The sequence below is a fragment of the Ostrinia nubilalis genome, chromosome 7 (genome assembly GCF_963855985.1).
Source record: "Ostrinia nubilalis chromosome 7, ilOstNubi1.1, whole genome shotgun sequence".
In the NCBI taxonomy this organism is placed as follows: Eukaryota; Metazoa; Arthropoda; class Insecta; order Lepidoptera; family Crambidae; genus Ostrinia; species Ostrinia nubilalis.
In genome coordinates this window covers 10,920,219-10,931,950 of record NC_087094.1, presented here as the reverse complement: position 1 = coordinate 10,931,950, position 11,732 = coordinate 10,920,219, and the positions used below count along the sequence as shown (strand labels likewise).

The window sequence follows — 11,732 nt, the reverse complement described above, 5'->3', positions numbered from 1 at the left end:
ACCATAAATGTTGGTAACTTTGGATAGTCAGTACACGTATTAAAGCAAATTACAATTTTGTTGCTCTAACAATGCTATAACAATTATCTAAAAATAATGTTAATTTACCAACTAATGTTTTATTCAAAATAATTGAGAGCACTTTTAGGTACTTACAAAATAAAGTCGAAAGCAGAATTAATGATTTTTACAAAAAAAAATGTATGTAAATAGGTATAACTAAAATTATTCATTCTCTCAACTCAACATTGTGAAACATAAAAATAATTCTGGTTCTGGTTTACATTCATAATTGTTTTTTTTTAATCATTAATATCTGCCTCAGAGCAACCTAGACCATCTTATTAATTAATCTGGGGGCACGGCAGTGCCCCCGCCAAGTCGAGCGCGAAGCAAACACTGCCGTACCATCCTTTACTGGAACCATTTCGCCGCATTTTCGGGCCCCTATTTGAAAACCTCTGGATAAGACCTGAACGCAGAAATTTTCGTCATCTAGTAAGCTATAATCACATACTTAAAATCCAAAATTTCAAGTCTGTGGGTCATTTAGTTCCGAAGTTAAGCGAAAGCAAAGTTTCGCATTTATGACACTCACTCACTCACTGATGATCATCAAAATAGAACTAGTATTTCCCATAAACTCAGAGAGCTGAAATTTGGTACAGAGTTAGGGTTTAATGGCCACATAAAGGGAAAACTATAAAAACTAGGAAAATCGAAGATCTGCAGTAACACCACATTCATAATCAATACTACTAGCGCCACACCGGCGGCACCGTGGTGTTCGCCAGTACCGCTCACCGCTAGATGGCGCTAGCACTTTGAGCGTCGATTTTCTGCACCGCGGTCCAGATTTTTTTTCCTTTCTAGACCCCCCCGTCGATTAAGTTGAATGTTGTGTAATTTGAATTTGGTTGATTTCGTTTATTATATCGTGAGGTTTGCTAAGGTTAAGTTTATTATTAAAACAATTCTGATTCGTTGTCCATTTTAAAGGTCACTGTTTAATATCGTAAAAAAATGTCGATAATATTAAAGGACGACGACGTTAAATAATTATGCCACATTCTACAAAAAGAAGTGAAATCCCACCAAAAACATTCTGTAAAAAACTAGCCAAGTCTCGATGGAGCTGCTTGTTTATCTCTAAAAAGTAATGAAATCTAGACAAAGTCGTGCCAAGTCTATGGTTCTTTACTGCGATTTCTTTATTATTATAGTTAATGTTGTGTGACTTGGCCGTTGAACAATCTTTATTAAGATAATCAATAATCATGCATAAGTATTATTGAAATACGCAGCTTTATTAAGCCTACAATAAATTGACTGGTTATTAAATCAACGTTTTCCAAGTGGCAATTTTCCATCGTCAATGGGTAGCGGTTCTGGCAACAGATTGGTGCAATGGTGTCATGGAGCACCTGGTTTTGTACCCTTCAACGGCCAAGTCACACAACATTAACTATAATAATAAAGAAATCGCAGTAAAGAACCATAGACTTGGCACGACTTTGTCTAGATTTCATTACTTTTTAGAGATAAACAAGCAGCTCCATCGAGACTTGGCTAGTTTTTTACAGAATGTTTTTGGTGGGATTGCTATTACATCTAAAGTATTATACAAAAATATTATGTAATAATATTAAACTTAAGAGATCACTTGTAACATTTTGGCAACTAGCCTAAGGTAAAAATCACATAAGTACCTACATATCTATCACAATATGAACTGAAGTTTTTTAAAATGTTATGCGCAAGTGCGCAATGCAATTTAAAAATATTAATACTCAAACTTTTACAAAATAAGTAGCTACCTGTTTGTTTTGTTACAAACAAAACAAAATTAATATCAATACTGCTAATTGTGTATAATTAATGATTCCTTCAATCATCCTCACAATAGAAAAATCTACGAAGGGTCTGGATGGTAGCAGTTGACGTAGTTGCTTTGTTGAAAATTGTGAATGTTTTCCAAGACGTTGATGACGAATGAAGGGCCGCCAATGACGCGCGTTTCAGAGATTGAAATGCCGCTGGTTTTTGGCACCCTATTCGAAGATTCCTCTCGCGGGTAGTTGTTATTCGAGTCTTGAACCTATAATGAACGGAGACATAATTAATTTCAGGTAAAGGAAAATTCGTACAATACTTAATATCTATAATAAATCCCAGATCATTTGAAGCTGAATCCATGTCCAAAAATAGCTTTCATAAGAGCAATATTAAGATTATCTAAGTTACAAGTCAGTTATGCCCGTTTTCACCATCAATCCCTAAATTTTAAGTGACCCCTATGTAATCAAAATTCCTGTTAATTGTTACCATAGGGATCACTTAAAAATTAGGGATTGATGGTGAAAACGGACATTAGTCAAGTGGTTGAAAAGCACATTACGCTTACAAAATGCACACAGGCAGTTTCACCAACCTGTAGTACTCTGCTATTCTTGTCTCGATGTGTCGATGCGTTACCACTACTTTGATCACTGTTGGCAAAAAATAATTACTTATTAGTAAGTAAGAGGGTTACTAAACATAATATGTAGATGAAAACGTAACGGTCGTAGGTAAGAAGTAACCGAACGATACTTACGCTGCAGTAGAATTATTATCTAACTTTACAACATTCCTTGTGGAGAGATGCGAGTCATTACTGGCCGCCGCTGGAACGTAATCAGCCTCTGGTTCTGGTGTGTTGCATCTGAAAGACAGTAATTTTTTACTTTCTTTGGAATATTCACCTTTGCTCTCACAGTTTATAAACAGAGCGCAAAGTGTACATATTTTGTTTGCTTTTAAAACAAAAACATCGATTCATTTATAGGTAGATAGGTGGATTTCCTGCTTACACTCACCTGCTCTGGTTCTGCGGTATGCGCACGTACGCTGGACTGTTGAAGACACGAGCCTCTTGGCTACCCGCAGTTTCACGAGTCCGCGACGTCTGTGTTTCCGGGGAAGGCTTCAAGCACGGTTGTGGTGAATCTGCTGGTAACGATAATGACAATATTACCACGATGCCTGACATATAAAGTACTCGTAAATGTAGAACCGATAACGGCTTTAGGAAATTAGGACAGTCGCTTTAAATATTACAAAAGCGCAATAAAGAAAAAATATTTTAAATTGACACAAAATGTTTTTAGCTTACCAATTAGACTCCGGATCTCTGGCATTTCAGTAGCAGATCCAGGCTGAAAAGTGGAAGGCAGTTGATAGTTGTAGGGTGGCGGAGGCACTGCCTCTAGTTCGGCTGCCTCATTCCCACGCATAGAACGCACAGAAGTTTGCGATGCTGAAAATTTTCGAATTCAAGTGTAAGAATCATGTCGCGTAAGTACCTACTTTTTTTTAAATAAACTGTTTATGTAAATGATAAAATTAAATAACACTTACAATAAGACACAACTTTAAACATCTTAGTCCTTAAAAATACGCAGATTGTAATCACCATCAGCAAAAGCCCGAAACCTATAGCAACCCACGCGTATGGAGGGAGGTAGGGATGGTGTTGTTTAATTTTCTCTGACGACGATTCGCAATCAGTGTTAACTTTTTCGTTGCCATTTTGAGTATTCGCCTGTGAACTGAAAACAAAAGGAAAGTATGTAACTTAAATGTTGCTAATAGCTGATTCATGTGCTTCTATTTTTATCATCCTATTTTTGCTTACCCCATGAGACAATCCCCGCACTGCACGAGGGACTTGACGCAGAGGTCGCGCTGAGGCGGCGCCTCGCGCTGGTGGTCCTCGCAGCTCAGACAACCGCGACAGAATAAAACCGTCTCATCACAGTAGAATCCAATCGAACAATGGGAATCCTCAGTGCACGGAGCTTGATTTGATTGAGCATGCACGAAACACATGACCAGCAATACAATCCTAAAAGCAAAATAAACGTGTTATCCTATGTTGCGTACGGGTAGTTAAACAATACGAACTGAGTGTTACTTATGTTTTTTTAAATAATTTTTACAAAAAATATTTTTGAACATAGGTTTAAACCTAGGAATATCGTCTGTCAGTGTTAAAGAGTTATAGTTTACTTCCAAACTAGGTAGCTCAGAAGTAAACTCACAGATTTAAGTGGATTAGAGAGTATCTATGTGAGTAAACTGATTGAATACTTATTTGTTAGTTAGCCTACTTCAATAACTTAACTTTTATGTAAGAAGCATGACGCTCTTTAGGAAAGTTTTATTTAGAACCTTAAAAATCTATTTACCTAACATAGGTAGGTTACTTTGTTTCATAACTCAAATACTACTGTGATGATTGTGCTACTGAGAAATAAAATCGGCACTTACCTGAACCTGATCATCTCAGCGACTTCTGCAAACGGTAGGTAAACACTGGTTCGAAACTTTATAACTAATTAACAAACTTTTACTGTAACGAACAAGTATTAAAATTTACGTTAACTTCACCTTTACATACACATAAAATAGGCACACCTTCACCTTCACTACAAATCCTTGTGCATCCCTCTTTTACTTGCAAACAAGTGAAGACTTGCTCTATGCGCTCCTCCTTCGCATTGTGTTTTGTTTTGAACGCAGGATCATGTCGCGACATGTTTTGCCAACGGAGAGCACAGCCGCGGAGACGAACAAAAAAAACAAAAGAATTGAACAGGCACGCTCCTGTAAAATCTATTTGAGCAAAATCACTTTTATTCAAACTTTGCTAAGAATAATAGTGCAGATAAGAGTAAAGTTTTGAAAAAAATACCATCCATCATTCTGGCGTCAGTCAAGTAAATCTAGACTGATACACTGAAATGAAACCAAACTGAGCGTGTAACCTTCGCGCCAATACATAGGCAAAGACCGTTACCAAAGGACTCACTACGGCACAGTGATAATTTTGTTATTACTCGTATAGGAGTAGTCTTTGTATTGCTGTTTTTGGGTAAGTTGATCGAGTTAGACCCCAAATTCTCTCCGTTATGATTCAAATCCTTGCTGAATATTTATTTATACTTAGGCAAGTATTATAATTAAAGATAAATAATGTGTGAACTGAGAGGTTCAATTTATAATTCATTTATCAGGGTGTATCTGTTTTGCTCGTGTAGACAAACACCAGTAACGTTGAATTTAGGTGAAATTAACTGAAGTGAATATTATGATATTGCCTTTATTAATATAAGAATATTGCTAATATCTTTCGATGAATTTTAAGGGCAACTTGAATAAAACCACTGTATAAAAATACATAACCAGTTTATTAAAAAGTTCCTTGAAAATGATTTAAACAATTATTTTCCGGCGACTTTCTCGACTAGAAATATAGGAAATATTTCACTAACGAGGAATATTTTGAAATAATAAACTAAAACGTGATTAAAAAGTGCAAATCAAATGTTATCTCCGATCATTTGAAATCATAAATTGGAGTTTTTTACATTAAAACAATATTAAATAACATTTACATGGCGTTACTGAATTAATTACAACAAAATCTATGATGAATGTTGATTAACTAATAATTTCCATGGAAGGCGTTTTGTTCCCGTTGTCTTTGCATTGTGTCGTCTAATTCAATAACACTCTGTCAACACGTTATGCAATCGAATACGAAATCGAAACATATTTTAACATGATTACAAAAATTAAAATAAATATTTTTAGTTATCTCGGCGTTTTTACACTATAAAATTACATTAAAACCAACGCACATATGATACATAATGGAGGGACCATATGAATACAATACAACACTATGTCAACATTTCAAAGAAATTATCAATAGGTCGACGCGTCTAAAGTTGTACAGATAACAGTGATGTTCCACTTGAAGAAAACATTTCCTCACAACAACATTTTCAACAGTTTAAAAAAATATATTTGATTTCGATTTGTATTGTATTGATAAAAGTTACATAGCTTATTATATTTTCGGATAATATACATTTCAATACATTCCAAGATGATAATTTGGTCCCATAATATAGTTAAGTACTTTTATTAAGTCGCAATTGACATGAATTATGATAGTAAATTATTTTTTTGATTAATTAAATTACCCAGTAAGAGAGATGCCATACGTTCGTTGACGTTGCGGTGCGTCACGTGTAATATTGAACTATAAATCTGACGTGCGGGTGCACCGTCGCTGCGGTGACGCACCGCAACGTAAACGCCCGTGTGGCATCTCTCTTACTATGTAAAGAAATACACAGATATGACATTATACCATATAATATGTTGTAATCTTTAGATTTCATAAGAGGATAGATAGAGCTGCCACTTTTACATATTTGCAACACACACGAATTTTGTTTAAAAAAATACATACTTACAAAAAATATAGAAAAATATCTTTTATATCACATTGAGGAAGACACGAATGTATAAAATTTCATACTCAAATCACATAATATCCCAATCTATAGACAGACCGAGAGATCACACCAAAAGGCAAATTTTTTCTTCAACTCCAGAAATGCAATTAAGAGCAAAACTGTCACCCTCTAGATTCTACCTACAAGACAACAAGCTAATTTTGAGTCGAGGAGGAAACTTGAGATCAGTTCATCAGATCTTTAGTGCCCACGCACATTAGACGGCCGGGCCGCGCGACCAGAGCCCCGATTACGGTAACTTTTAACGTCTACAATCCAGACGCGTTTCTGATTCTGCAATACGATTGGTCAAAACAGCTGACGTACGCTGTTGAACGACCAATCGTATCGCAGAATCGAGAAGCGTGTCTGGATTGTTGACGTTAAAAATTACCGTAATCGGGGCTCTGGTCGCTGCGGCCGACTACTTCTTCCGCGGTGTATGTGAGTGCGCGCATATCGCGGCCGCGCGGCAAAAAGACAATGCCGGAAATTGGCGCCTATTTTTTTCGCGCGGCCATCGACCAAACCTTGTTTTTATATTACAAAATAGTGTAATAAACCAAACTTACTATGACATGTACAGTTGTACATCTCTAAACTCAGTCAGAACTGAGTTACGAGCGTTAGAAGGTTTGGTCGATGGCCGCGCGAAAAAAAAGGCCCCACCTTCCATACAAAATCTGGCATTGCTATTTCATATGCATGTTTTGTTAGCCGCAGCGACCTGGCCGCGCGGCCCGGCCGCCTGATGCGCGGGGACACTAATTTGGTCGTTGCAAATGCTTTATAAAAGCTACATATATGTATATATTTTTTTAGGCCGCCAGACTGATTTATCAACGCACAGCCAAAATTTATAAGCTAAAATTCGATTTAAAAGTTTATTAAGTAATATACATATAACATGGATTTTCCTAAGAGTTATTTGAATGTAAGAATTAAACTTTTAGGTTCCATTAATTTTAAAACTGATAGCAACGGGACTTATGAATATTGCAATGGGATTGTAATTAGTTGAAATTAGTTAAAGGGATTTGGAAGTTGGTATTTCGACTTGTAAAATGCGTCATATTGGCATACATACACATGTAGGTATCTATCTATGTGAGCCTATCATTGTATATGTGCACTAAATATAAATTAACTGTGTCCGACCGCTGTGCGTTGAATGAGAATATACATAGCTAGTAATTGCGCGGTTTTGATCGATTCACATGAATTTTGAAGACATCATTTAATGGATTCTTTAAGTGCATTTAGTCGACCAAAAGAAGAATTTATTTACAATCTTCTCTAAGTTCTGGCAAAGAAATCTGTATTAATTACAGCCTTAGCTACGTTCAATACATACTGTTTCCTCATTTTGATTTAGTGTTGTTTAGCGGAAACTAACTTAACACAAATACTATTTGTGATAAACGTATTATAATCAACATCTCAAACAACTGATAAGTCTAACATTACCTAAAAACAACGAGTTTACATGATTGTAATAAAAACCTGTTTTTGGAAAGCAAAGTATTTAGGTACGTGATTGAAACATGGCGGTTACACATAATGACTGTCGTGTCAACTGCACAACTCCTAAAACACCACGAACACAATGTTATACCCATCACTTGTAAACTCGCCGTAACACAGTTTTAATTTAATATAACTATATTATGCTTAATTTTACATCTAAACTTATTATATTGTTAATTTATTGAGCAGGGAGTACGTAGTAAATGCACTGCCTTTACGATTAGCGAAAAACACTAAATAAACTATTTAACGAAATGCTATACAGGGTGTTTCAAAATACCCCCTAAAGCCTGAAAGGGCACAGAAACTGAAACAATCTGAAATAGAAGCCGTTGTTCCTATTGTCATATCTTGAACGGTTTTGGAAATAACGTACATCGAAAGTTTCCAAAAATATCGATATGAATTCCCTCACTTTCGATCAGCTGCAGCGGGGTTCATCGAACGCAAATCATAGACTTTGTATTTTTCAGAATGTCAATTAGCCGCATTTTTTGCCTACTTCCTTTATCGATGTGTTAAAAGCATGTTTGTTCGTTAAATAAACATTTTAAATAGGTACTCACTAAAACTTTACATGGGTACGTACATTTGAAAAATTTTGTGAAAACTTCATCTATCGAAATCAGGCCACTTGATGGAAAAAAAATCGTAAGTAAATAACTTTTTCCGATAGCAACATCACTACTAATGATAGTTTTCAAACATTCTTAGACAACAGAAAAAAAATAAAAAAATCCGTGAAATTCCAGGTAGGTTACGTTACCGTACCTTCAGTCGAATTCTGTTATTATTTAATCTTTGAAATTGTATTTCCGCCCATCTTTAGCTTACTCCTAGTACCTTTCCTGGTACCACCAGGAGTAAGATTGAATTGTGTTCCGTATAAAAATAAGCATTTAGTAACCAGTTTGTAAGTTCACCATAAGCACCAATAAGGCCTCATAATTACGGAACCGCAGCGCGTGATGCGGTACTTATTATCGCACGCATAAACACAAAAAATATTGATGCGAGACGGGTGAAGTGGTGGTGCCAGCCTCTCTTCGCGCGGTGAATCCCGCAACAATAAACGCCGTGTGAGAGTTGTGAGACGCATCGAAGCCATCCGCAGGATTCGGCTGCAAATAACGTTCCATTTCAAGAATACGCGTCTTAAATCGCTTTTCCGTAAAAGCACTCATGCACACACAATGCCAATGTTTGAACTCAGTACGTCGCACAACGTACGATGCCCGGCGTCTCCGTAAATGAGGCCTTAGTTTTATGTCATTGGATACAGAGGCGTTCACATCATATTTTACAAAATCCTTGCAAAATGGCTCCTATTTAAGCAGCAAAAGGTTGATGTGAACGCATCTGTACCATTATTATTATTTTGTAATAATTTGCCAATAATAATAACATTAATAGCGGCATTTAAAAAATGCTGAGAATTTAAAACAATTCTTAAATAATAATAATAACAACAACAACAAAAAACGTACATTTTGACAAACATTTTATTTAGTAAGGCAAGCGCTCAAAGAAAGGCCAACGCGGAAGAAAAAGTACTAGGAAAACATCAGTGCTAGAGCTTAAGCATTTTGGGTTTTCAGTTTCTTTTACGAAACCCTAATAGACAGTGATTGTAAACATTTTTACTTAGAATTTTTTTGGTGGCTTGTTTTGAGTTTGCACATTTGCATAGTAACGGTTGGCACCTTTTAAACCCGCGCGTTCGCGGGGGCGAGTGGGGCGCCTTACTACATTTTTCAATTATCCCAAAAGTGAAATTTTAAGTTGGTATGAAGAACATGACGTCATACTGTAGCATCGTATCGTACAACTCCGTGTAAGTTTTTCCCTCCATTCGATAAAATTTGTCGTATCAGAAAAATCTAAAAACATTAACTACTCACATCCATAATCATTATTTCAAAACACATAAATGCCTAGTCAATGGTAATACTAACTTACCATCAGGTGAGATCGCGGCCAAATGTTTAACTATTCATTTAAAAAATATGTTTTTATTTACTCATAAACCTTTCTTTAATAAATTTCAAAATCGCCTCGTACTTTTAAACTTAAAATCTTAAAAATCAATGAAAAATTAAAATAATACCCAAAGAAAATGTTGGCAACCTCATTAGTGGGCAGACGCTCGGGAACACCACCCCCCGCCCCATCTAACGGCTAACTCGTGCGCAGCGCTGCGCGCCTGGTGGCGCCTGGTACACAATGGGCCGAAATATGCATTGCGTACTTATTCCGGACCAACAATATTTTTTTATTCACAACTAATTTTAAACATGCCTTTTGTATGTTAAACTTTTGAAAGAAAGAAAGAAAGAAAGAAAAAACATTTATTTGGTACCAAAAAATGGTACAAATACTCTTAAGATTGTGTATGTAATTCTAACTCAGCAAACTCTTGCTGTAAACGTAAACTTATTACAAAGGTAATGCTAGAACATAATCACGGGATGATATTACTTTAATATGCTTAAACTAAACAAGGCGGCTGAATAAAGGTATGGGAGAAATACTAAGTAGGTGCGCGTTATTGACACTGATATCAGAACGCCTAAACATTGAGGCTCAGTCAAAGAGAAGGTGACCTTTGTTCCTTAACTCGCTGAGCCTATTATTTACTTTGCGTGTTTGAACACAGTCACTCAATGTTTTGTTAAATTTATTAATTATCTCTTTGTCAAACAAAATAAATCAAAAATAGCACAAAAAAGCACAACTATTTGAACTGCATACTCATCTGTTTTCGGAATGCAGATCATAGATTTAAAAAGATAGCTGATTCTGGTTTTACATTATTTGTAGAACAGTCATGTTTCTGATGTTGCAGTAAGTTAAGAGGACTGTTTATTATTAACAGAGATGCAATTAATGTTCCCGTGTAAACACGTTTAGGATTGTTATGTTAAGTAGGTAACTAAATTTTACAATATTATTTCGGGTATGTTGGTGGGTGGGGCTTGTCACTTGACACCTTTTGACAAGCAGTTTCATACTAATTATGAGACATTTGGACATAGACTTAAAATTAAGTTAAAATTTAGTTACCTACTTAACTACTTAGTACGTGTAAATCAGTCTTAGGCTGCTTTTGTAAAAGTGAAAATTATTAAGGGACGCTTTAGAATGTTAATATGAAAATAAATCTGAGAATTCAATAACATTTCTTCTATTTTAAAATGACACGTAACTTGGTAGACAAAGTAGGTACATAAACGACATTGCGACATTCCTTTACCTGCGAAATAAAAATTAGCGTACTAAAATCATTCGAAATGTTGCATTGTCATAATAAGAAGTTGCAAAAATTTGGCATGTGGCACGATCCCGTTCGCACCACTTTGCACTGTGCAGAAGCGCCGAAAGATCGCGACACCGGCCGTCGGCTCTTCTTTGATTTAGTCGTTCATATGCTTCGTGCGTGATCGGTGTGTTTTCCTATCGTTTAACTACTTTCGAAAGCTTTGTGTTTTGTGTTGTTTTGCTACAATGGCAATGTTTTCTAATTCCGAATATTATGAGATGATGTTGTGTGTGGGTCGAGCTGATGGAAATTTAGTTCAAGCCCGTGAACTTTATCGGGAACAGTTTATCGAAGGTAGACCGGCGGCTGACCAGCGACGGCTTCCGTCGTATCAGTGTTTCCTTGATATTTTGACACGTCTCCATTTTACGGGCTCTTCATCGATCGGGTTCTAGTGGACGCCCGTGTCGTCACGGGTGAAGACGGGTGATGGGATGACGGTCACGTCATCATCATCCGTGAACCATCATTTTGAATGCTTGTTGTTTTGTTAACGACGTGCGTGTAATTTTTTTCTCCGTAGGTATTAAATAATA

The 11,732-nt window shown here is 36.2% G+C and overlaps 1 protein-coding gene and 1 long non-coding RNA gene across 4 annotated transcripts in view; both read right to left on the bottom strand.

Annotated features, from left to right (window-relative positions):
- Positions 1–1,604: 1,604 nt before the first annotated feature.
- LOC135073629 (uncharacterized) lies at positions 1,605–4,568 on the bottom strand. Of its 3 annotated transcripts, none has more exons than XM_063967788.1 (8): positions 4,312–4,568; positions 3,677–3,886; positions 3,400–3,590; positions 3,155–3,298; positions 2,859–2,988; positions 2,597–2,704; positions 2,432–2,489; positions 1,605–2,098 (listed from the first exon to the last, which is right to left on the bottom strand). In XM_063967788.1, the coding sequence occupies exons 1-8, from the start codon at positions 4,323–4,325 to the stop codon at positions 1,913–1,915; spliced, it is 1,041 nt and encodes a 346-aa protein (XP_063823858.1). In that variant the 5' UTR covers positions 4,326–4,568; the 3' UTR covers positions 1,605–1,912. The 3 variants fall into 3 exon arrangements, with proteins under 3 accessions (XP_063823858.1, XP_063823857.1, XP_063823859.1); XM_063967787.1 differs by having other exon boundaries at positions 2,859–2,991; positions 4,312–4,567; XM_063967789.1 differs by lacking the exon at positions 4,312–4,568 and adding an exon at positions 4,230–4,299 and having other exon boundaries at positions 2,859–2,991.
- A 1,623-nt stretch (positions 4,569–6,191) lies between these two features.
- LOC135073308 (uncharacterized) overlaps positions 6,192–11,732 on the bottom strand; it is a 58,474-nt gene continuing 52,933 nt past the window's right edge. Inside the window, exon 2 of the long non-coding RNA XR_010257611.1 lies at positions 6,192–8,134. This is a non-coding gene — a long non-coding RNA (uncharacterized LOC135073308). The remainder of the gene's footprint in view (positions 8,135–11,732) is intronic.